We start from the raw sequence: 25,559 nt of genomic DNA, 5'->3' as shown, positions 1-25,559 counted from the left end.
ACGAGAATGGTTGGGTTTATATCAGGGGTTTCTAGTCCTAGAAAGAAATGTAACACTAGAAACTTTCTCTGAGATTACACAGGAGACAATACTACAGTGCGGAGGAAGAGTTTCTATTTTTGGCTACACTCTTAAGGCGACAGAGGACATGTATGTCATGGCTGCGGTGACAGCTAATGAGCAAATATACAATATTAATTGCAGTGAGTGTAACGCACCGAACAATCTATCAACTTCTATTTTCTCAGCAGCTGTAGCTTAGATACTTTGGACTAACGCCTCTGTCAGAACTGGCCGCTTCGCGTTCGGTTACCTATATGGAATAGAAGAACCACCCCACCGCTCCCTGTACCCCGTGCTGTGCAGTCCGGGCTATTTCCACCTACACCGGCCGCTGTTGCGCCGCGTTCGGCGTTGCAGATGTTCAGATGATTGTCTTCTTCCCGCTGCTCGAGGGGCTGACCCAGTTGTACTCTGCTTGCACCAGCACAAAGCTGTTCTCCCGGATCTTTCGGAAGTGCATCACCTCTCCGTTTTCCCTGACGGTGATGACGGCAGTGTCTGGCTCGCTGAAGGAGACCTCTGTCCGCTTGCGGCACCGCTGGGTGCAGACGGAGCGCATGGCAGCCACCAGCGCCAGGCCCAGGGCGGTGGTGCAGACCAGGAGGATGCTGAGCTGGGCTGCTAGGAGTCGGCTCCCTCTGCCAGGGTCTTCCCTCTTCCCGGGAACAGCAGATTTGGGAGCTGGTCTGGTCACCCACGGCAAGGTATTCCCACCCGCCTCCTCCTCCTCCTCCTCCTTGCCCCTGGCGCCTGCTGTCTCTGCCCGCGGTGCCAGCTTTCTTTCTGCCCTTTGCCTTGAAGCCGATGACAAATTGCTGGTGGCATTGGCATCGCCAAACCGGGCTGTCGTCGCAGCGGCATCACCCAGGTGAGCGCGTACGTGCAGGGAAGAAGGTGTCGCTGTCGCACGTGGGGAGGCTTTTAGGACGGCCCCGCTCATGGTACTGGCCTTTGAAAGCAAAAACACGACGAGATGTGCGGTGAAGGAAGAGAAAGGAGGTTGATCAGGTTCTCAACACCTACCTCACGGTACAGTTCAGCTCCGTAGTTCTGACACTCCGGTGTCCCTCTGGTCTTGGAATAACGCTGCTCCATCCCCTGCTTACTCTGTAGCTTTTAGAAAATGAGGCAGATTCAACCCCACTCCGTCCATATCAGAGTTGCCATGGAAGGGACAAGGCACGGGGGGTTGGTCCCAGGGTGACAAGACTGAGCGGGTTAAAGGGCCAGAGGAGAAGGGCACAGATGGAGAGGACGGTCACTGCTTTGCCTAAGCAAAGGGCTGCAGCTCCTGTTGTGGTGGTGGTGGTGGTATTTTTCACAGGCACCCTTATCACAAAAAAAAATCTACAATTCCCACCTTGAGTGATGCCAGGGTCATGCTGAAAGGACCAGCATGATCTTCCCAGCCAAGCTTCGTGTTTAGGGTCACACTGGGCCCACTGGGATTCAGTATCACCCTTCGGAGGTTGTGGATCAAACCGTGGAACAGAGGGACCTGGAAGGTTGGGGATGGCCTTTGACATCAGCATCTTTGGGGCAGTCATATACAACCTGTGAGCTCTCCCCAAAGCCCGTCTTGCTCTCTCAGTCTACACAGCCAGTTTGAAACCCGCTGCCTCCCAGTGATGCTTAACCACCCATTTTAGTGGGAACGACTGTTCTTGTGTGCTCCTGTTCCTAGGGGCCCCGCCTGCTGCCGCACACCTTATTTATCCATCACAAAATGATGGCTGCTCCATGCCGGTTCTGCAGCCCAGGCTTTGCTGCAGATAGCATCCAAGACTGACTGTGAAACAATCGCACAATTTAGGAGGCCCCCACCGAATTTTTCCATTCCCACTGTGCACCTGAGCCCCCATCCAAAATCTGCAAAATGTACTGGAGCCTTTTCTTTGGCTCCGCTGAGATTTGGATCTGGCCCTCAGCAGCTGGCGCCTCTCCAGCCTGTCCAGCCCAGCAGGCTTTTTCACACATCCATTAATTACACCAGAGAAACTCTCACCCTCCACCATCACTGGCGATTCCTAAAGCTTGCTGGAAAGACAGTGTGGCAGGAGCACAAAGCTGAGGTAGGAGCCCTGGCAAGCTGTGAAGTGAAGTAGGGGAGGGTCAGAGCATCCTTTGTGGAAGAGACCATTTCTGAAGCTGCTAGTAAAATGCAGTAGTAAATAAAAGATTTTCGGCAGCTGAACTGCAGACTGTAAAGTAGCTGGCTGGCAAAGTTCGGATAGCGTGTGTGTGGATCACTTGCCCTCGGTGCAGCACCCTCATACCCCAAGCTGAAGGGGTATACTGCAGGATTTGGGACAGCAAATGGAATTGCCTTTCAAGTCCTTGCCCTCTCTCACCTCATTTATCCTTTCTTTTTGTACTGCTTCTCTCCTTTCTTGCCTAATTCCTCAGTATTGTTACTTCCTTATGTTCCCTGGTCTTACCTTGCGCAATAACTCTTCCTGCCCTTTGGTCACCATCTTCTGTTGTTTCTCCACTTCTCTCTATGGCTGTGCCAGATGCTCATGTTACATGTCTCTCCTTTACTTGTTCTCTGTCCTCCACCCCTTCCTAAATACTTCTGCCTCATTCTCTGCTGCACGGTCCCTTCCTCTCTAATTTTCTGTGAGATGACTTCTTTTTCTCCTGTGGCATCCTGCAACTCAGGTCTAGCTCTTTATTTTCCTTGTGTTTTTTTTCTCTCTGTCCCCTGAGTATTGGACATCCCCTAATAACTCCATAATGCCTTACCCCGTGTCTGTAAGCCATCCCTGCTTTCCAGCTGCTCCACTAGTTCCCATTTGAGCAACCTCCTCTCTCCTTCACAGCCAGTTTCTCTCCCTCCTCTTGCTCTCCTTTTCTTCCTCTATCTAATTCCTCACATGCCCATTACACCTCCCACATCTTCTTCCATACATACAGCCACCCCACTCCCCTGAGGCTGCAATCCTTTCTCACCTTTCTGGGCTTCCTTTCCTGAGGTCACTCATTCCCAAAAGGCGCTCCCACCCGCTCATCCCATCTGCCAGATCCTGCTCCTCCAGCTGTCTCCAGTGAGTGCACCCCACACCTGTGGCTAACACCACCACCATCACCACCCACCACTTCCTTTGCCTCCTCCTTTCTGGTCCATCCAGCCCTCAGAAAACACATGGCTTCCTTGGCCATCCCCAGGAAAGACGAAGTCTTTGACGCTGGTGAATGTTATGGGTGGTACTTATCCAGCACCTCTGGAAAGGAACATCTCAGCCTGCCACGGGAATAAAACACGTTTCCAGCCCAGTAACATCCAGCAGCCTATAGCCATGTATACATATGGAAAAGTTATTTTAGATTGTTTTTACAGCGGAACTCTTAAAAACCCAGGCAGCGGGCTTAAAAGGAAAGCAAAAAGAGATAGAAACCCGAAATCCTAGTCAAAGTAATCACTGCTTGGTGCTGTGATGCAGTAGAGAGGTTTTATCCTCATCTTCTCTCAGACCTTTCTGTCTTTGGAGAAGACATCCTCCCCGTCCCCGCTGCTTACCTGCCTGTCTTCTTCACACGCCAAACACACGCTCGGAGTGGCAGTGCTGGCGATGCTTCCCACTCTGAGACAGGGACAGAGGAGAGGCAGGGTTAGTGAGCGGGACCTGTCGCTGTGGCTCACGTGGAAATCCCTGGGCGATCCCTGACTCTCCCTAGAGACTTGACCACATTGACTGCGTGTGTCCCGAGGCTGCATTTTTAATGATGCCTGGTCATTTATTCCTATTCCCATTGTTTTCACCCACAGTATGAAATGTCGTATGAAAGCTCCTGCGGCCCAAACCCTCTAGGACTTCTGAGCAGACATCCTCAAGCCCAACTTTCATAAATGGTTTGAATCCTTCTTTCCTTTTCCCTGCAGATGGAGAAATAGGTCTGCTGAGTGCACCATTTCATTGAATATTTGGATGCGCTTTTAGAAAAATATTGTAGCAGTCAATAATTTTTATCGCATTTTTCAGCCACCGGGCCAGTCCTCTGCTGGGCTGAGCAGTGTAACGTTGGGTTTTTAAGAGTTTTGGATTTTCTCCCTGTCTCTCTCTGTCATGTGCAATCTCCAAAGGCTTATTTCTCAAAATTTCAGTGAGCAAACACCCACTTGCCTTCTTTCTGAGCCACAGACACTTTCCTACACCGACCCTTGCTCATCCACAGAGAAAGTAGTACTATTTTCCTTCCCTAGAAGGGCTGGGGAAACAGCTCTTCCCACCATCTAGTTTACCTGTCAGAGATGCTGTAGCTGGAGATGTTGTGCCAGGAGAGGAGCCCTCGCAAGCCGTCCGCCGTGCTGGGGTCTCGGGTGGGGAGAGAGGGCTCCAGTCCTGGGCTGCTGGACCCACCGCTCTGGCCGGACACAGCCCGTGAAGGCCGGGCCAGCTGCTTTGGCTCTGCAACGGGATGGGTGTCTGACCCAACACTGAAACCTGGCTCCGGTGCCGGTGTTGCCACGATGGTGGTGGGGCTGGCAGGCAGTTCCGGGGTGGAAGAGGGGAAGCCGGTGGCAGCCGCAGGAGAGGTGGGACCTTGTCCAGCATGGAGACAAAACAAGAAGCAGGGAGAGAGGAGCAGAAGTCTTTTGTCTTAAGTTTGTTTATTTCAAATCCCACTCGGTGCTAATGTTTGCCAGGAAGGATCATTAATAATGATTTTTTTTTTAATTTTTCATTTTTGTGTCACTTAATTTGAAGTGGGAACTCAGATGGAAAGAAAAGCAGCAAAGCCCACTGCCTACATTACGTCAAGTAAAATAATTAAAACTCAGTCTTGATGCTGTGCCAAAAATGCTGAGAAACACATCTGATGTTAGTGTAAGTAAATTTTTGGAGCATTTTACTGATGAGAGGCTGCATAAATACAACTAAACACATATCTTAAGGGCAATAGTCACATTTAGAGACAAATTTATTCCTTTAGACAGTATTGCTAATTGCACTCGCTGTCTTCAGGAGCTGAGAGTTTAGGTAGAGTGTGTTGTATTTTAGGTTTGGCATTGAAATCGTAAGATCTGGCAACCCTGTTTATCTTTCTGATATTGTCCTCAGGCCTGGCTCCCTCACCAAGAATGCTGACCCATGCCCTCTCTTCAAGGAGTTTGCCACGGCCATCACTGATCTCCCCGACAGCCTCAGGAGTTAAACAGGTCCCTCCGGCTTGTTTGGGTCACTTGCGTTCAACATTTGCCTGGAATAAGCTGTAACACTACTCTGCGGGAAGGGGTCGGTGGGAAACCCGTACCTTTGCTTGCCGTACCTGCAGGGTGTGGGTCGGCCGGTCCCTGCGAGCGTGCCAGAGTTACGGGGAGTACGGGGTCGGGCTTCTTGCCGCTGCCAGCAAGCCTTTTGTTTTGCCCTCGCTGAGCCACGATAGCGGATTCGATCTTTGCCCAGTAAACAAAGTAGGACTGGACTACGGAGATGCTGTTAAAACGTAATTAGGCAAGAATTCACTGGTTCTATAGCATTAATAAAACATCAGGCTGTTTAGCTAAGCACAAGGACTGCTTTAATCCGAAGAGAGAAGCGACGCAAAAGTGTTTTAAAGGATTAGCCCATCACACGTTTTATATTACAAATAAAAGATACCAGGTCCCATAAGAAAGATGCAGGGTGTAGAATCACCACTTATAATTAAAATGTGTGGGAATTTAAAGTAAAAAAAAAAAAAAAAAGACTATTATATTCATTGTGTTGATAGAAGTACATTTGGAAAACTTGGAGTAGCTCTGCTTATAATCTTCTGTAGGCAGGGAAACAACAGTGGTATTTACTAATTAAAACAAGTCAATGTAACTTGTGCAAACAGCAGAATAGGTAGGGAAAAAAAAGAAGTCTCTCTTCTCAGCCCCCTGATATTTGAGCCCGCCTGACCCTCTGCTTTTTGTCAGGTGCCAAAACTGCGTTGGCCAACCTTTAGCTGTTCACCCAGAAAACTTTATTTAAGCTGGAGATTTGGGGAGAATTTCAGCTCAGATTGCTCAGCTCAGAATTAGCTACGGGGAAACCAATGCAGGTTTTCCTCTGCCAGATGACTCTTATGAGGCATTTTCAAGCCTAACAAAGAGTTTTTCCGGGTACCATGACAGGGAGAAAAGCGAGAGGCTATCAGAAATGAGCTCGGAGGGTCAAAGGAGTGAAGGAAGCATCAGAGCAGGTGGCTGGGGAGAGGTGGAGTTGGGTTTGGGTTGGGTTTATTTGGTTGCGTTAGTTTTGCATGTTTTTAAGAGTATTTCCCAATCTAAAACAACAGGCAAAAATTGGAAATGCCAAGCAAAAATGTTTCTGTTTCAATGAATTTGTGTTGAACTAGGATGAGATGCAAAAGCCACGGCACTCACCAGGACGCTTATGTTTTGGGGAACAGCCAAAGATCTGGCCAAGCAGCTTCTAAGTGGTTTTGTAAAGTCAAAACCTAACAATTTAATCTCTTCTAAATGAAAAGTCACTGTGCTTCCTCTAAGACAGCTAGTCAGAAGATGTTTAATTTCATTCCAAATCAGAACCAAAATACTTGGACAGTTTGGGACTTTGGTGCAAAACAGAGATGTTGAGTTTTGACTCAGTGCTCACTCTCACTTCCTACTGTGAATAATTCTGTTTACATTTAACTTTTTTTAAAACAATTAATTTTTAATTATTTTTTTTTAAAAGAAGTGATATATCAGGTTATCCTGTAGGCAGGGAAGTCCTATGGGCTGTGTTATTTAGAAAGACAGGCAACGTGATCACAATTCTCTCTTTGTGCCTTAATATTTCTATATCCTAAGTGTTTAGACTGTCATCTTCTAGTGTATTTATTCTGAGAAAATAGTGACCATGTAAATAAAAAGCAGCACTACCCAGCGGATATAAATGGTGATTTACGTACCAGCGGGGACACTGTTGCAGCATTTGGTAAGTATTTAGCTATATGGGGTTCAAATACATAAACCACTGTGCTGGACAAGTACGTTGGAAAAATAAAGCCAAGGCTTTAACTGAGAAGACATAAATTCCAGTTAGGAACCAGCATGTTCTTACAAAAACTTGATGTCTCCAATGGGTTGGTCTGGTGCTTTCCATACGAAGGACAGGTTTCTCTTCAGTGCCTTATCTGAGTGGGTGACGGTGTCCCCATCTTCAAAGCAAGTCAGCAGCTTGGAACCAGGAGGCATGAAGATGAACGTGCCAGCAATTTCATTGTTAGACACTTTGCGAGCTTGAAGCAAAAAGCCCATAAAATCCCGGGTGCTCCTCACTGTCACTGAAAGGCAGAACATGGGACACAAAGGGATTTGTCTCATAGTTACGGGTTGAATTGTTTCCAGTGGAGCTGCCAAAAAGAAACCAAAAGAAAACCCTGTTCACAGCAACAAAAACATCTTACTGTCTTTGTCCTCACAGTCTGTCTTGGACACACTGGATGCAGGAGGTCAGAATTTAACTTCAACTTTGCAGTATGTAACCGCACACAAAATTTGCTTGAGTCTTTTCCCCCCTCCCTTGGTTATAAGCTGCTAACCACATTGCGTTCGGCAGCATGCAGCCATTTTTAAGGAAGGAGGTTTGGGTACCACCCTGTACATATGCAAAAACTTGCATGCTGCCCTCAGAGGGGATTTGTTTTGCCTGGGGATGAGCAGGCAACGGCCAGGCTGGGAGCGGTGTGTCTCAGCTCTGGCCGCATCTGCCTCAGGAGTGGCAATTCCAGGGATGGCACATGCTGCCCAACTGTACCTCGGAGTCAAGTGAGTCACCCAGACCCCTTCATGCAGTGCAGAGGAGAAGGGAAGGTGACTTTACCCTCTGGAGGTGCCTCTCACACGCTGTTGTGTGTGATGAGGTCCCAGTACGGCTGAGAGAAATGAATCCCACCTAAAGCATCCAAACCTAACGGCTGCCTCCGGCAAGCCACCATGGTCTGCAACACGGTGAAAACCTGGGGTCAGCCATCAGCTGAGAAACCTTAGGCCAAGTACTGCAAACAGAATCCCTCTGTAAATACATTTGTTTCCCTGTGACAAGAGAGGTGGTGTAGCTCATTTGGAGCAGTTATCCCTCTTCCCAGCCCTCACAAAGATTAATGTCGTCACTTGAGATCTGTTCTCATGTATCCTAGGCTGCATCTAAAGCAACGTGGCCAGCAAGTCGAAGGAGGTGATTCTGCCCCTCTATTCTGCTCTCATGAGACTCCACCTGGAGTATTGCCTTCAGCTCTGGGGTCCCCAATGCAAGAAGGACATGGACCTATTGGAGCGGGTCCAGAGGAGGGCCATGACGATGATCTGAGGGCTGGAGCACCTCTCCTATGCAGACAGGCTGCGAGAGTTGGAGTTGTTCAGCCTGGAGAAGAGAAGGCTCCAGGGAGACCTTTTAGCAGCCTTCCAGTACCTAAAGGGAGCCTACAGGAAAGCTGGAGAGGGACTTTTGACAAGGGCATGTAGTGATAGGACAAGGGGCAATGGCTTTAAACTGAGAGGGTAGATTTAGATTGGATATAAGGAAGAAATTCTTTACTCTGAGGGTGGTGAGGCACTGGAACAGGTTTCCCAGAGAAGTTGGGTATGTCCCATCCCTGGAGGTACTCAAGGCCAGATTGGATGAGGCTTTGGGCAACCTGGTGTAGTGGAGGGTTTCCCTGCCTATGGCAGGGGAGTTGGAACTAGATGATCTTTAAGATCCCTTCCAACCCTAACCATTCTATGATTCTATTATTTTTTTCAGATGCAGGAATGAGAAGCTGTTCCTTACCTGGGACCTTGTCACCCGGGAAGTAGAAGGACACATTGGTGTGGACACTAACATAGTTGTTGCTGGGGCTGTGCAGCTGCGCTCGCAGGTGCCTGGGCATCATGTCGGTGCAGGCGGAAAGGCTCGCACCGTGCGAGAAGGCGGCCGCATAGGAGACCAAGCACAGGGTTGTGCATGCCCAGCCAACAATGGCCATGCGGGCTCTCCTGCCGTCCTCCTTCCTGTACCGGAAAACAGTGGGCAGGTCCACTTCAAAGCAGCGGCTTCAGCAGCCTGTGCGCCCGTCTGGTGCCTTTGGATTAGCTGAGCTCCAGAGCCACCCTTCCCACAGCCTTTAAACAAAGGAGAATAAACGATCTCTGTGGCGCGTGGAGCCGCTTCGGTAATCCACAGCATTTCACATTTTGAAGTAAATTGTCGAGGACAGGAAGGGAAAGGCCCTGCAAAAGGCTGTGTTTCTTGTGAAATCACCCATGGAGGGAGAGGTGAGGGAAGATTTGCTCTTAAACGTCTGGTGGCATTTAGGAATGAGGAGAAGGCTCTGTATGACCACGCTCAGCTCCCTCCACCATTCCCAGCCGAAATGTACAACCTGATCGATGGGGGAAACATCTACCCCTAAACCTGCAGAGCTGCTACTTGCGACCATCGGACCCATCCCTGGCCACCCAGAAGCATTTCAGCTTGTCCTCCTCAGCCAGGGCTTGCTGTTGCTGACGAGACAGCAGCAATGCTGTCTTTGAAGTCAGCATTGGAAGCCTGAGATAAACGTGCAGCGGTTTTGGCTAACGCCAAGATTTTTCCTTAGTCTCCAATTTTTAACCCAACCAAGCAATTTTTCTCGACACAGTCGAAGTTTAATATTTGGTATGCCATGTCTTTCGTACCTCTCAGCTTTGGTGGCTGGCACAAAACACGTTTCCAGGTTAGCTGGAGTATTGTGTTATTCTGATTTTTCAGCATGCACTTTCGAAAGTGAAGCTGAAGAATGAGAGCAGAGTGTTTATTGTACGGGATATCGGAAGGCAGGCAGTCCTGCTTTTATTGTAGCGCTTTCTAACAACCTCTTTTCAACATGCAGCTTTTCCTCGCCTAGATTTCATTATGCTTAGTCAATAAGCAGATGTAGATAAACCAGAGGAAGCCAGAGGCTGAGGAGGTCTAGCTTACACCTCCCTCTCCAGTGCATCTGGAACTCGCCATCTGACTCTAACAAACTGCCGCCGCGTGCGAAACCGTTCGTGCCCTGCAGACGGATACAGTTGAACCTTCCGCAGCTGAGCATCGTGCCACTAGTTACGTGCCAGAAGATGCTTGTGAGAGTCACAGGAGCCTTTGCTAAATATCCCAGCCCCTGCAGGACCAGCAGTGGGATGCCTTCTCCTCCCAGAGGCAGCCTCCCCTCTAGGCACACTTAAACCCCCCTTGCTGGGTAGGATTTCTTGCAGGAGCTCTTGAAAATGCCCCTGAGCAGCAGCTCTTTTCCTTGGGAGTTTCCCAGTGTCATGGTTTGATGTGGAGGGGGGGGTGGTTCTGGTGGCAGGAGAGGGGTTTTGCTCCCTGCGACCTCCCCGGTTTTGGAACCGGGTTAGGCTTAGTTCTGGCCACCATATCAGACTGTCATCCCCCTCGGGACTGAGCCAATAGGGCGCCTCTGCGAATTGCCCTATTTAAGTCAGGACAAAGGAACCAGAAAAGGTGCTTTGCCCAGGATCGAGCAGAGAAGGGAGGAGGGCACTGCCCCCGCTCCCTGGCTCCCGGCCGGGCAGCTGCCTGCATCGGGCCGGCGCCGCCCACGGAGGATGGCGGCGGCGGAGCCAGCTGGGGAACTCGGGGGCACCCCACTCCCGGGGTGCCCACTGGGCTGAGTTCACCTGGAGAGGACTGAGATCTGAGAGAAACAGCCGCATCGACAGCAGGTCAGTGAGGATGGAGCGGGAGGAGGTGTGCCGGAGCCGAGTTTCCCCTGTGGCTGATGGTGAGATAGCAGGCGGCCCCCCTGCAACCAGGACGGCCTCGGTGGAGCAGAGACCCACTCGCAGCCCGTGGGGAGAAGATGCCTGAGCCTGAGGATGGTCATGTTGGGGTGCACGACAAGGCAGAGAGGCATCTGGAGTCTGCGTGACGACCCACGCCGGAGCGAGTGGCTACAACTCCCTAAGTATCCGGGACTGTGGTAAAGCCCACACCGGAGCAATCTGTGGGGAAGGATTGTTTCCAGTGGGCTGGACTCACGCTGGAGAAGTTTGTGGATTTTTCCTCGTGGGTAGGGGATCCATTGGAGCAGGGGAAAAGGGTGTAAGGACTCCTTCTCCTTTAAGAAAGAAGCAGCAGTAACAGCACGGAATGAACTGACCTGCACTCCCCTGTCCCTGCCCCCTGTGCTGCTGGGGGGAGGAGGTAGAGCCGGGAGGAAAAGGAAAGGGGGGGGGAAGGTGTCGGTTTTAAGATCTGGTTTTGTTTCTTTCTGTCCTCTCAAGTAATCGGTTTTTCTGTTTCCCTTTGTCCTTCTAAGTAATCATTAATAAACTCTTTTGCTTTGAGAAAGCTCTGCCTGTTTTGCCCGGGACCATGGTTGGTGGGTGCTCCCTCTGTTCCTGTCTCAACCCTCAGTCCCTTTGTTTTTTTTTCCCCTCTCCTCTCTACTTTACTGGAGAAGGAGAGACTGTGTGAGTTTTAGTTGCTAGATCAGCCTAAAACCACGACACCCAGGCTGAGCTGCCGTTTCCCATCCCTCCCCCATCTCCCCCAGCTCCTGCTCCCCGCTCAGGCTCAAGGAGTGGGAATGTGCTCCCCAGGGCCACCCGAGCTGGGGTCGGCGGTACCGCCATCGCTTACCTCGGGACACGTACGCCGCTGGGCTTGCTGCCGCCGTTGCTGCCCTCCCGGCCTGCCAGAGACCCATCCTTTCAGGGACCTTCTTCCCTTGCTCCTCTAATGGGAAGCGCGGCAGCTGTTACTGCTAATACCCACCACCTACGGCAGGGCAGCTCGCCGCCAGTGCCCAAATCCTGCCTTAATCATATTAGTTTTCCTCTTCTCATCCCAACCACTTTTTTTCTTGTTTGTTTAAAATCTCCAAGTTTCTGCAATGAAAACAAAGGCAACTAGTGGGGGGGGGGGGGCGGGGACGGGCAGCAGCAAGCCGTGGGGTTTCTGTGGGAAACGCTGGGACTCCTTTGCAGAGGTACAGGAGGGCTGGACTCTTGCTTGCTGTTACCCTCCCCACATTCCCCCCCTTCTATGCTGAAACTTTGCAAAGCAAAGCCACGTCAGCTCCCGCTAGCCAGTGCCCCCGAGCAGTGTGCCCCTGGCTCTCACACTCACGTGGGAGTTATTTGGGCAGTAAAAGCTGAATTTTGCTAGAAAGGCCGGGAAGGTGCATCCCACATGCCAGCCCTGCCAGGAGGAGCCATTGACACCCCACAAGCCCCTCAGAGCTGGCACAGGGGACAAACCATCTGATACGTGTGACTGTCCCCCAGCCCACGAGCTGCATTTGAATCCAGGCTGTCACCCCTGCTTCTTGCCCAAGCTACACTGCAGCCGTGCCAGTGCCTGGCCGTGGAGCTGATCCTGTCCCTGGGCTTCCCAGCTCTTCCTCAGATCCACCTCATTGCTGTAGACTGCTCTGGTGGTTGGGACTCTCAGCCAACCCTGGCCATTGTCAGCAGGCTCACCCCCTTCCCTGCCAGCAGCTCCTTGCTCACAACGGATAGAAATTAAGGTCCAATTTCTCGTTATCGTTAGAGCCGCCATCAGGAGATGCTGGACAAACTGCTGGCAGCTCGCAGCCCCAAGTAGGGCTAGAGGAACGGGGTAACAACCCCATGGGCTGGCTGGCTTTTCTTCTGCCAGCAGACTCTTAAGAGGCAGCGTCAGATATCCCAGGGCCACCAGGAGGGGAGTTGGCCCTGTGGTGCAGGAAAGCTATTGGAGATGGAGGGGCAAAGAGTGCTTGGTGCCCTTTAATCCTCCTCTTCCTCAAAACAGTGTGTGTCTGATGGCTGAATGAGTTCATGCTGGTGCCTAGGTCATTCTCCCTGCAGGACATCATGAAGCTCTGTCCTGTACCACGACCAACACATAGGTGACACCACTGCGTTTTGGTTCTGCAGCTCCAGTGGTGCCTATATTTGATCTCGCTTGGGGTCTGACCAGTGTGGGAGTCTGTCTGGAGTGGGCACTGTGGTGACCTCTGCCTGGGGAGCCCCCCGAAAACTGGAGGCAGGCTTCCAGACACCCCACTTAATAACACTGTTCCCATCAGCCTGCCCTGCTCTACAGCTTGTCCTTCAGAAGTGAAACAAGACGCTGGGCTGGTGCTGAGGTGCTGCCACTGCCAGCCCAGCTCTCGTCTGTTCAACTGGCTTGAAACTATGGGAACTGGTGGTACTGGGCGCTCAGCAGCCTGCTCATCTCTGCATTTTAATATAATTAATTATATTAAAATAATTAATATGCTATATTAATTCATGAATTAATAATTCATGCTATATTAATGACAAATCCTTTCCTGAAACTAGCTGATCTCTTATGGCTTTTCCTTACTAACTTATTCCTAAACTAAACTATCCTTTGCTTATAATTCCAGCATAATAAAGCAGCAGTTGCAGACCTCTGACCATCTGCAGGGGAAATGCCAAACACGTCACAGCTGTTCTGGCACAGTGGCCAGGTCTGAAAACAGTATTCCAAGTAAGTGTAGGGCTTTGCGTGCAGAGCTTTGCATCACAGTGTGGTGTTACAGCATTGCACGGTCTTCTTCGGCTGCTGCTGTGCGTTGGGCACACATTTTCATTACGCCAGCTCCAGTGAGGACCATTTCTCCACTGCTTCCACCTGAAAAAGGGGCAAAAGCTGCAGAGTGCAGACCCTGAAACAGCGGTGTCGGGTGCTCGCTGGAGCTCTGTGCAAAGCTATGGGGAGAAGGGAGAAGAGCTTCAAACAAGTGAGACCCAGACTCAACCCATCTGTAACAGCACAGGATGTACCGCAGCGCCGAACTGGCTCCTCTTGCTCCCAAAACTGGTGGCAGTCTCCGGGCAGGGCAGGACACGATGCGAGGTGGGTCAGCAGAGCTGCATGGTGCTGCCTGGACGCAGCATTAATTGCTGGGCTGATCTGAAATACAGCCTTACGCAGCGTTCGTCCTCGCTGCCTGCTCTCAAGCAGAGGAACTCGGTGGCTTCAAAGCCGCACACAAACCAAATGTCACAAGCACCTCCTCCTTAGAGATGGAAAAAGCCTGTCACAGTCATTACCGTGACGCAAGCACCTACCAGCAGTCTCGAACTCCACGTTCAAATGCCAAGTGACAGGCAGATGTTTCCAATAAGAAATACAGCCCCTCCATAGCCTCTGGTTGCATCACCCACCAGGACAGCATTGCCTCAGCCTTCTCTGGCCGGTTCTTTGACCTGCTGGAGTCACTTGAGCTCAGCCAGGCTCTGCGAATCACTCTGACGATGGGGCCCAGACAGACGTGAGAAGACCACATGGCACTGCTGTCACTAGAGAGGTTTGCCTTTTTCCTGTCATAAATTTCTGTGTTAGTAGGAAGCTGGCAAGGAGAAGGGGACGTAAGACAACTTACACCCTGCCTGTTGTTTTCTCAGCAGCATTTGTGTAGTGAATTTCTAGAAGAAAAAAAAAAAAACACAGTTGGGATTTTAAAATAGCACTAGGGAAAACTGTGCATGTTCTGCAATAGCGTGATAATTAAGCTAGTCTATAAACCACATAACTTGAAATTTCATTGATGTAGTGCACAGAAGGATTATAAACCCAGTAACATTCTGCTCTTTGATGCAGAATCTTTCTCCTTCTTGCAGATTGTTTCTACATCTCCACATCGTTGGAGCACAACAGGGACAGCAGACGTGGAGCAGCAGACACGGAGGAGGTGCAGTGGAGATCAGTATATAATACGGGCATGGGTGTAAGCAAACCAGAGCTGACACTCAAGCGCAAGCTGGTTGCTTCACTGACAGGTTGAGAAATGCTTTGCTACAGCAAGACAATCAGTGTTATAATAAGTTAGAATTCCTTCAGTGGAATTCAGTGGTCAGTTAGTGGCCACCTGAGTCCTATGAACAAAGTTTGGGAGGCATTGGAGAAGAGTGGGCAGGTGGATCATGTAGAGAGCTTGAAGGTGGCAACAGTGAGTTGAGTCCAGATCACAACACACTGATCATTAAACCAACAAATCTGGCAGGACCATCTTATATAAGAATATTTCAGGTCATCTTTAAAACAAAGTGCAGTGACCAACTGCAAGAAGAGCAGTTAAAAACCCACAGCAGACAGTGGTAAGAACCCCTGGTAGTCCCACAGGGAGAATGCAGAACAATGCCTACAAACTGGCATCTCAAGGTTGACCTATGCATGTCTGTGGCTGTTTGGGGAGACCAGGGGAAAAAGGATGTTTCTCTGACATCTAGTTAGGCGGAAGGTTGGCAGAAGTACTGGCAGGTCCTTCCATTTCTGAGCAGCTGACTATTCTTGCTGTTCCTGTCTCACACTTACTGAAGTGCGACAGTGGATTCAAATGTTACTGCTGGGAATGAACGAATGAACGGGCACATATGCACATGCAACATATAATGTGACCCTCCTTCCCTTACAAATTCAGCCTAAAAAAACCTCAACACAACCCTTCATTTTATGTGGTTACTTCTGCAACCTGGGCAGCTGTTCTGCACCAGAGGAGGAGGTTGAGGGGAGAAAGAGAAGGCACGGGGCTCTTCCCGTATCTCAGTAAGAAAGGCCCAGCAACCAATACCTTAATGACTGCTTTAATAAGAAAATATAAAAGAAGGAATACAGACAAGTAAATTGTACATCCCTTCAGGTGCTGGGCACCCCACATTCATGTAGCATCGGACAGAGCCCAGATGGATTTTCCCACGGCGTGGTGCACAGAGCAGATGCAACCCTGTCTGTGGAGAGCAGCTCCGCCTCTTCATCACTTGAGCTATTTTACAACTTCCTCACGAGAAAACAACCCTCGTCCTAAAGGATGTTCTCATGGGAACTTACTACTTTGTTAGATAAAGGCAAGGCCAGGCAGGTGGTGCAATCGCAGTGCCGAGTGGGAGCTGCCCGTGAGCTCTGCCATTGTGACAAGCTGGTGGAGGTGTCCTGTAGCCAAGAGCTCCGTGCGGCCCAACGGAGACCTGAAAGCCACACTGGGCATGCAGCCCAGCCCAGGCCAAAGCTGCTGTGTGGATCACTGACTCCTAAACATCCAAGGGTCCCTCAGTCAGGAGCAATACAGCGGCTCAGGAAAAGCCTTCTCCCATCCGATTTCTCAGCCTTGGAGAACAGTTTGGCACAGGAACCTGGACTTTGAAACTGCTGGCTCCACAGGCTGTTTGCATTCAAAACCAACATGGGGCTGGAGCTGGCATGGGCATGGGTTGGCACATTAAAGGTCAGGCATTGCTTTGGTACCATCAGTCAAACATTCAAAGGTGGTCATTTTGCAAACGCTTCCATGCTTTCCTGACTACCATGAACAATGCAGCCAAAACCTGCAGCTGTGGGGCACAGCTGTTTTTTGGAGCTGGGTGGTAAGAGCCCTAGGACTTAATGGGCAAGTTGTACCCAGGGCTCTGGGTAGCTGTTTTGTATTGTAACATCGTGAAAAAGATAGAAAGAACTCAAATAATGTTCAGAGTGGTTTGCCTTGGATTCCCTTTGAACTAGGAAGCAGGTGGCAACAAATTGTAAAACTGAGAGGTCATATACCTTTAAAGCAAAACTTTCCTAGCATGCTCTGCTCCCTTTATATAGGGGCACTGCAGGGCACTCCAGGCTTTAGTAGTAACCTGGCTTCTGGCTGCTCCACCACTCTGTGAGTACTTACCTCCTTCCTTCAAACTTGCTTCCTCTGGTTTGCACAGGGTGTGCTGTGCTGCTGCTCCCAGCCAGGCTTTTGATTAAGATGTGGCTTAGTTTGGCTTTTCAAGTGCGAGAAACTTACAGTAGATGTGGGGATGTAGCAAATCCAGAGTTACTGCTCTTCACTTCTGTCTGTGAACTGACAGTATGGAAAGGGGTTGGGTAGTGGTTGAATGGCCTTGGTTTCATGAAGTGATCTCATCACATAAAAGCACAAACTATGTATGTGAATGCAGCTTTAGTCTTTGAAATTCAATTATTTTTGTTTGTTAGTTTTGGATTACTTAATTTTGCGTGCGTTCTTCTAAAACAAGTGATGGATAAGCACTTGTAAGTTGCTCAAGGAATGTTTCATTGTTGGTCCTGATCAAGATGAGCTTGATCCACAAGTAAAACTGTTTTATACACAGGTACTGGGACAACTGCATTAGGCTATGGTAAATGAGTAACATGAAGGACATGAGCATTAGTAGCTAATACTGTCTTCTCTGTGTGAAGATATATTGCGTTTGTAGGAGTGTATTTGTATCTCCCAATGGGATGAAGATCTTATAAATTAGGTTGAGTCATTTTTCAGCATCAAGAGTTTGTGAAATACACCATTCTACTTTGATGTTTACATACATATATAATGAGATGGCTCACCTTAAAACTTAAACATTGGATAGTGTTCCATGTGCTATTCTGAAAGCTGTCTGGCTGGTGTTTGATTTACTTGCAACTGGTATGCTGTCCTACAGAATATAGTAAGTCAAAACAATATAAAAGATAAGTAAAATAAATCAAAGATTGATGTTTTATCCAACTCAAAACAAACTATATCCAAACATTAGACTGCCTAAATGATGTCAAGCTTAAATGTCCACTTGACTTAAAATAGGAGCTGAAAATTGAATTAAAGGTGAAAAATCTTGTAAAATGTATATAAATGTCAGTGATTGTGGGGAATTAAATGTTTAATTTCTTTAGCTGCTTTTGAAATTTGAATGTGAATTACAACAGCTCATCTTTAATGCAAACTTTCCTGTCTACCTAGTATAGTAAATGGTGACTTCATGATCTAGAATACATTAAAAAGACCCTCAGCATGTGAACTACATAGTATCTTCTAAGGTCAGTGTTTAGCATGTGAATAGACCATCTGAAGTAGCAGCACACAACTGAAAAATGTTCTATAACTAAACTGGTAGAAGCAGAACTGCAGTTAAAGTTAGCAATGCAAACTCTTGAGATAAATCCAAGTCTGTGCAAAATGTGTTGCAATAGGTGCGTAAGTGGAGGAGGGGACAAAGGTAGAGAAGGAAGAGGGGAAAAACCTAACTCCATATTAAAATTTTAAAAAAATCCCACAAACTCCATTCAGTCTCTAGGAAGGAAAGCACATAGTAACCTGCCAGCTGCATCTAGATGACAAAACAAATGAGAAACTGCATGAGTCACTTGGAGGTACATCTTCCTTTTTCCTTTTTTTTTCTCTCCAAAGAAGTCATTTACAGAAGAGCAAGTTGGTGATTTGTACTTACATCCTGGATCCTTTTCAACCCTTGTCAGAAAATGATAAATTATTGAAGGATATTATAAAGTAGCATCTCTATGTTCTGTAGTGGCTTCTGAAGTGTTTAATGCAGAAAGGTTAACTGCTGATTGCAAAATAACTTAGAATTATTCTTTGATCTTAAAAAAAAAAAATTAAAATTTGCAACCCACATTCTCTCCCTTGGATAACGGAAATGTTACTATTCCCTGCTTGCATTAGAGCTACTGGTACTTGGAAAGAATGGGCCAATGTTACATTCATTCACACAATTGTCTTGCATTAATCCATCCACAACTAGAAGTATTTTTTTTCCTGGGGGCACTATAAACTGCCCAAAGAATAAAGCAGGGCTTCAGAAAACTCATTTTAAAAAATTAGCTAAATAATCTCACCATGAGGTACATTCCCCTAACTTGTATCTTTGTCCTGAGGAACAAGAAAACACTCTTGAGTATCTGGATTTTAAGTACAGAACACTCAGATTAAGAAGTATCTGAATGTTTAGGTGATTTTTTTTAATTGGCTGACTGCATGTAAAAGGAGAAAAGATATTTTATAAATTGTTTTGAGTATCCATGTAAAACTGAGCTGGATTTACCCACTGGGCTCTGATTATCTGGCAGCATTGTTACAAAACATAAACAAGTTTGTTGCCTGCCCAGAGGTTCCTCCTCCCTAATACATACCCCATACAACAAACTTAATGTATCTGTTCTCATTTCTGGCTAGTACATAAAGAGAGAGACTATCTAGATGGTACTAGGTTGCAGGGGGGAAGTGGATGGGAGAAAGTGAACTGTCTGAAGAAGATACATATGGTATGTTTACAAAAGCTTTTAGATTCCTGATCTGTTTCAGAAGTAGCTTTAGAAATAAGTTAAAATTGCTTTTTATTGAAGAAGTCCGTTGCATTTGGTAGAGATGCAGGGGGAAAAAAGGTAACTGCAAGCTGAGGTAGGGTTGGGGGTACAGAGGCAGAAGGTGAAGCAGCTGCTAGCTGTGTTGGTGTACCAACTGAGAGCTTTTCACCTGTGACTGACTTCCTCAGCTGGCACAGAGCTTTCTTTTCACCCTTGGGGCTTTTCTTCCATTTGATTCAATTCGTTCCCCACCCCTAACTGTTGAAGTGTCATGGTTACATCCCTTGATTCAATCCCCAATTCAAGATTTTTAGGACTGCTAACTTTTTACCTGATGACTCTTACTAGATTGGCATTTAAAGCTGACCCTGTGTTTTCCAAAAGGCACAGGTCATTGTCACTGAATGACAATGCATTTCCCTTCCCAATATCAGATAAACTATTGTTCTGCCATCAATACAAGGCTGTGATTTGCAATTACTCCATGCCTGCTTACTTTCCAGTCAGTATTTCCCTAACAGTTAGGGTAATTAAACGAGCTGTTGCTTTAAATTAGTCTTGCGACACTATTACATGCTGCTTTTTTATTTTTTTTTCTGTACAGTGGAACAAAGCAATGCTTTGAAACAAAAACATTCAGGAAGTTTACACTGGTTTACATTTATTTAAAAAAAATATTTAAACACTTGTGTATTTCATCTGTGGAGTACTAACTACAAATCAAATAGGGCTCATGGCTTTGAAGAGGTTCACAAGTACAAAACAGCCTCCTTCTGGCATCTTCACATCCTCCTCTTCTGGGTGCTTATGTACAATACTGTGAAAAGAAAGCAGCACATGTAAGACGGCCCTGGTAAATAATGTGCAGAAGCCTGTTTATTTAAAACATCTTATTTCCATGGCTTGTAAAACAACAGTGTAATGAATCCCATTCAGCATGAACAGAGTCAGTAAACTTTTAAGTCCAGGTTTCAAGAAATGCTACCGAATTTGTCTTACGCATTACTTTAGTTTGGTATTTATTCTATTTGTAGCCAAACTACGCTCCAGCTGATGCAGGCTGAACAGAGGGAGAACAAAGCCAGCTACCCTGCGGTATTACTTGTGGGGAGAGTGAGAGTTTCTAAGCAGCAGAATTACAAGTGTCAGATACTAATGCCATGATCTTTCAACAAAAGCTGGAAATCACAATCACTTAACGCGAAGCTAACAATTACCTATGAAGCAGCAGACATCTTCCACCTGCTTGGCTGGTGATATCCCCAGAATGGATGCATGCACAACATGAAAACTGCATCATGCTCCCAAATCTGGGATGTCTAAGTTCTCTGCTCAGCCTCCTGCCTCTCATCCATTTGTTACAACTTTTATAATAGGTTCTTACTTCCGTAATTGATTCTCCAGCTGCAATGTCACTGCACGCCTTAGCATTATAATCCAAATTCCTTGCAAAAAGCACTTGGCCTCATTCAAGGATTATTTCTCCTCCCAAAACACTCTTTCACACTGGTGCCACATTCTCTTTGACTCTTTTTGTAACGCGGAATTCAGTTCTTGTTTCTTTTTATTCCCTCCCTCCTTCCTGTCTTCCATTTTCTTCTCAAGTACCTCAGTCAAACTCTGCTTCATTTACCATCTCTACAAGTCTCTTCACCTCTGACTTGTGAACCTTCTCTATTTTTAGATATTCTTCTCCTTGGCATGTCCTGCTATTGCAGCCTAACTGATACTACAGAGTCATTTCAGAAACGTGGGATTGTCCTTAAAGTGCACTAAAATCTGTCTACTGCACTGGGATCTCCAAAGGCTCCACAGTAAAATACAAGTGATTTTTCTTGATTAGGGTAAAGTCTTTCCTCATAAAAATGAAAATAGCCTCCACTACTAATGAACAACATTCATTCCCGTCTGGACAATTGCATCACAAGAAAATATTACAGTGTCATTAACATCTGTTCTGTATCATAAAGTTACACAGTAGTTTACCTAGCAAAAATCAGAAACTTCTATGGAGCAGAGGCCACCTAAGCAGGTAGTAAGTGCAAAAGCATAAACCTGTCAAATGACAGAGAACAAGTTCTAAGGAAAGCTAGAAAAGAGCATGCTTCTCTAAGTGAACTTCAAGTTCAGAGGCAAAAAGGGCTACAGGAATGCTGAAAAGCACAGACACTGAAAAGTGAAACTGTAAAAACTAAGTATGTTAAGGTTTCCAAGAAAGCCTAAAGCTAATATTCTTACAGGCAGCTGGCTTACACCTCAGCATCTCCTCAAATTCAGAAGCAAATATCAAACACAATCTTCTAATGAGCAATAACATAAGGCAAAGTAGTTACCGTTATTTCCTCGGATAAATGCGTCCCCATACTTGTTCTTTAATTGTCCATTTACATATTCTTCAGTCTGTTCCAGAGCTATATTCATATACCCATCCAAGCAAGCCAGGACACCTAAAGACAGTGACAGTTTAAAAGTGAATCAGCTTAAACTTACTTTAAAATAAACAAAAATGCATTGTGTTTGAATAGTACTGGAAAAAACCTGTATCTTCATAACAAAAGCCCAGGCTTGGCCAAATGAGTCAGTAGATAAGAGTATTCTTCAAAGAATTAAGTTGGGAGTCGGGAACCCCAGGCACTCTAGAAGCAAGTTTATCAGTTGATGCAAGAGTAGGGGGGAAGAAATTAAGTTGTTAAAGCATGACTTTAAAAAAATTGACAGTTTCCACTTGGAAAGTTTCAGTTGTCCCTTCTCACTTGTGTTTTAAGCCACACACCTGAAAAGAATCTGTGACATGAAGTGTAACTGGATAACCTAAGGACGAGGCTATGTAAATCGAGTTTTCATCACAACTTGTGAAGGACATAGCTGAAAAACAACCCTTTTAATACAGAACACCATACGCACTTTTTCATTTCTATCTTCATGCTTACAGAGCTAGAATAACATTGTCTGCAAGTCTCTGTTTTGATGTAAACAAAATTCAACACCACTTTGAACAGGCGAAGGGTTTTCAAATGACACTCCTCCCACAAAAATAAAATTACACTGTTTAACACAAGAAAATCTCTGCCATTTGTAATATTAAACGTTCTTTTGATCAGGAAAAATATGCATTTGAGTAACACTGATTTTTTTTTAGTGTTACTAAACTAAAACAGGCTTTGCATAGCCCCTGTTGAAGGCTGCACCTTTTTCACACAGTACTTCCTATGTGCTGGCAGCATGATGGCATTTTTTCGTTCAAAATCATTCCTTGCTGTCTACATCCACCCTTAAGACAAGAACCATGACCATCGACAAATTTAACTTGCTTGATCAACAAACAGACTATTCATGTAAAGAACTGAATGTGGGGATTAACAGATGTAAAGAATAGCTCAGAGGATGCAATCTGACTTGCTAATCATGCACACAAAACAATTTTTAAAAAGCTGTATTGGTTATCTCCATCTTGCATGTGTGTTTTCCTGACTTCATCCTTGCACACATAGACAATCCTACTAAAATAATTTTTTTCATCTGTTTGAAAAACACCCAAGTTATTTAGCTGGCATTAAAACTCCAAATATAGTGTATTGGCTGTACTTGGGGAGGGGGAGAAAACTGCAGTCTGAGAATTCTCCTGTAAGACGTGTTCTCATTTTTCAGAAGTGTTACTGTAATATCTTCCATTAAATAATTAGGAACTCAAGTTCTCCTGCCAACTTGCAATGGTTTGAGGATTATTATTTTCCTTTATGTTTTCCTTTCCTCCGTTTCCACACAAATAGGAAAAACTGACAGCTCAAAGTGTTACTAAATGTACCAAAGAACCCAAACCAATCAAAAGTCACAACTCTTTCACTCCAGTAACCCTGAGTGCTCCACATAACAATATAAAACAAAGTTACATTTGTCCAAAATTAAAATTGGACTGTGTGGATTTTCTTAAGCTACCACTCAGTAGGCCATAAATGCAGTATTTTCAAACTCTCTTGTTTCTAGAGTGCATTCATGGTTGTTTCACTTTCCTCCTTTTCTTTGCGTTTACTGTCAAGCCAGTAATGGCACAAAATACTGTTACTGCCCATCCTGGCTAGTATTTTATCTGGTTTATCTATATGTAGAAATGTTTTAATGTACATTTCCATCTCTATGCATGGAAATCATACATATTGATTACTTTACCAGGGCTGCTTCCCTTAGACGTGCGCAGCACTTGTAGCTGTAAAATATCTTTATTTGCTGCCACATCAACACTTGTATTAGGCCACGTTTGTGCGTGTGGTGGCTCGGAGGGTGGAGGTACAGAGAGAAAATTAGCAACACAGCATAGAGGAGGAACCTAGACAGATCTGCAACGAAGGCCTGAGATGCTGGCTTTTTTAATGTTTGGCTTTTACAAATGTTGGTCAAATTTCTGCAGAAAACAAACTGAGTGCATATTTTTCAAACAAGAACAGTATATAGGCTTTTAACAACTGGATCACATCAAGTGGGATGGAAGGAGAACAGAGGGAAATAAGGAAGGGAGGGGAAAAAAAATCCAGTAATAAATACGGATGTTCAAAGGAACTATGGTTCAACTCCTGGTAAGCCTGATTGTAGGCATGTTAAACTAACCTTGTTGAGGGGAAAGTTGAGTAATTTATCTGCAGCAATTACAAACTGATCTTACTGAACAGAAGGTACCAATGTTCTCAAACAAAACAGAAAGTGCCTCCAAAAACCAAATCAGGTTTGGCCCTGCCTTTTGTGTATCTTTAGGTAAATGATGACTGACTTTAATTGACTTTAATGAGCTGTCACTACATTCTTCTGCAAGAAAAAATTTACAGCGGCCAAAGGCCGATGAGAAGCAGTGAAGTTTTCAAGCCACCAACACCACCCAAAGTGCTCAGACTACGTGGTTCTCAAAGAAATGACAGACTGCAAATTTTCTCAGCTGAGAGACGCTAAAGAGGAACAGGAAGGGATAAGAAGGCACTGCTTGCTCTGTCAGTGAACAATAACAATTTAAAATCGTCATAATACAGAGATTCCTTGTCACAGTGCAAACAAGTCTCCTCTTACAAGTGCCAAGCTGAGCTAATTGAATTAAACCTATCTGTAGCAGGACTATAATGTTTAAATTATTCCAGAATAAAATGTCTAAATTGTGCACAATAGGAGATGCATGACAGTTTTAAGTTTGGATACTAGTAAAAAAAATGGACAGGCTGATAGTCTTATCCTAACGGGAGAAGAACCATGACATTTCACTGAACAGACAAGTTTAAGTTATGGGTTAAAAACACCTACAATCCTACATACAGTGCAAGAAAGCATAGGCTGAAGACTTCTAGAATAAAACTGCTGGAATGTCTTAAAAGGAACGGGGCATATAATAGCAAAAGCCACGCTAAGCTTTCTCCTGTATCTCTGTGAGTCTTGATCCAACACTTGTCTAGGCGGTTGTTTAACCAAGGATGTAAATAACTCTTTCGACCCTTGTGTAAGAACAGGCTTATGATTGATGGCATAGTTTACTGTTTGAAGCTTTTCTGGACCAAAGTCTACACTAGGAATTGGAGAACAGGAAGATGAAGAAAAGGGGAGTTTCAACAACAGTTGCTATCAGAGCACTGAAAACGGGACTGCTTGGCCATTTCAGGACTTGTAATTCCAGCCAGTCTTCACAAATACCAGTTTAGAAATTCCGAATCATCCTGAGACTCCAGCCGAACCATCTGTGACTAAGGACATTAATGATTTAGATAAGTCATTTTAATCTCTAAATCCACCATTAACCTCCTTTTCATCGGTTTCTCCAGAGTTGATTTTCAATTTTTAATGTCACTGTTCTGAGATCTATATTCACATACTCTAATATTCTGGATCACACTGTTTTGCTTTTCAAAAGCAATGCATCTGTTCCAGCATCCCCAAACAATTACTTTACTCAGTGTGAGAGACAGATGGAGAACTTACCTCGATAATCAACTCCAGAATTTAATTTTACAACAACTGGCCTTCCAATGATTTGTTTTAGAAAGTCACTAGGAGTTTGCTTCCGTAGACTCATCTTGATCTCTGGTAAACTGGGAAGAGAAGTGAGAGAAAACAAACGGATAGCAACATGCTCACGTATGGTCTTTAAACACTCAGAAGAGACAGGCAGTCCTCTGATGCTTAATACTTTCAGTAGGAGAAAATATCAAAGGAGATAAAAGCAAACCTTAAGGGTGGAGGTGGAGAGGCAGAGCTCCTAGAGCCGCAGCATTAAACTTTCCCTTTGGCATTTTTAGAACTTCTGAAATTATTAATAAGAATCCTTGTTTGCCACGCTGTGCATCTTGTAAACTTCCAAAGGAGCCAAAGCCCTCATCTTCTCTGTAACACCTTTTGCTAAAACGGTTTTACTAAACTTAGAGAGCTAAGTCATAGTTACTGGTTCGTATCTTTAGGCGGTGGAGGGAGAAGGCAGTA

The 25,559-nt window shown here is 46.0% G+C and overlaps 2 protein-coding genes across 2 annotated transcripts; both read right to left on the bottom strand.

Annotated features, from left to right (window-relative positions):
* Window positions 1-424: 424 nt before the first annotated feature.
* Window positions 425-9,021, bottom strand: REELD1 (reeler domain containing 1). Its single transcript, XM_086612523.1, has 6 exons — window positions 8,811-9,021; window positions 7,101-7,323; window positions 5,335-5,501; window positions 4,307-4,607; window positions 3,584-3,647; window positions 425-1,012 (listed from the first exon to the last, which is right to left on the bottom strand). Exons 1-6 carry the CDS (start codon window positions 9,004-9,006, stop codon window positions 425-427), a joined length of 1,539 nt encoding a protein of 512 aa, XP_086468649.1. The 5' UTR covers window positions 9,007-9,021.
* Window positions 9,022-19,894: 10,873 nt separating this feature from the next.
* On the bottom strand, window positions 19,895-25,155 carry LSM6 (LSM6 homolog, U6 small nuclear RNA and mRNA degradation associated). The gene is made up of 3 exons (XM_009988939.2): window positions 25,062-25,155; window positions 21,446-21,559; window positions 19,895-19,929 (listed from the first exon to the last, which is right to left on the bottom strand). The coding sequence occupies exons 1-3, from the start codon at window positions 25,153-25,155 to the stop codon at window positions 19,895-19,897; spliced, it is 243 nt and encodes an 80-aa protein (XP_009987241.1).
* Window positions 25,156-25,559: the final 404 nt, after the last annotated feature.

Source organism: Tauraco erythrolophus, chromosome 5 (assembly GCF_009769465.1).
Source record: "Tauraco erythrolophus isolate bTauEry1 chromosome 5, bTauEry1.pri, whole genome shotgun sequence".
NCBI lineage: Eukaryota > Metazoa > Chordata > Aves > Musophagiformes > Musophagidae > Tauraco > Tauraco erythrolophus.
This window is presented reverse-complemented; position numbering and strand designations above follow the sequence as displayed.

Excerpts from the sequence above, each read along its gene's own strand:
- REELD1 (XM_086612523.1), bottom strand. The coding sequence starts at position 9,006 with ATGGCCATTGTTGGCTGGGCATGCACAACCCTGTGCTTGGTCTCCTAT. Across the intron at positions 7,324-8,810 it reads CCCGGGTGACAAGGTCCCAG|TGACAGTGAGGAGCACCCGG; the intron begins GTAAGGAACAGC and ends TCTGCCTTTCAG. Across the intron at positions 3,648-4,306 it reads AGCTACAGCATCTCTGACAG|AGTGGGAAGCATCGCCAGCA; the intron begins GTAAACTAGATG and ends TCCCTGTCTCAG.
- LSM6 (XM_009988939.2), bottom strand. The coding sequence starts at position 25,155 with ATGAGTCTACGGAAGCAAACTCCTAGTGACTTTCTAAAACAAATCATT. Across the intron at positions 21,560-25,061 it reads TTCTGGAGTTGATTATCGAG|GTGTCCTGGCTTGCTTGGAT; the intron begins GTAAGTTCTCCA and ends CACTGTCTTTAG. Across the intron at positions 19,930-21,445 it reads ATTTATCCGAGGAAATAACG|TATTGTACATAAGCACCCAG; the intron begins GTAACTACTTTG and ends TTCTTTTCACAG.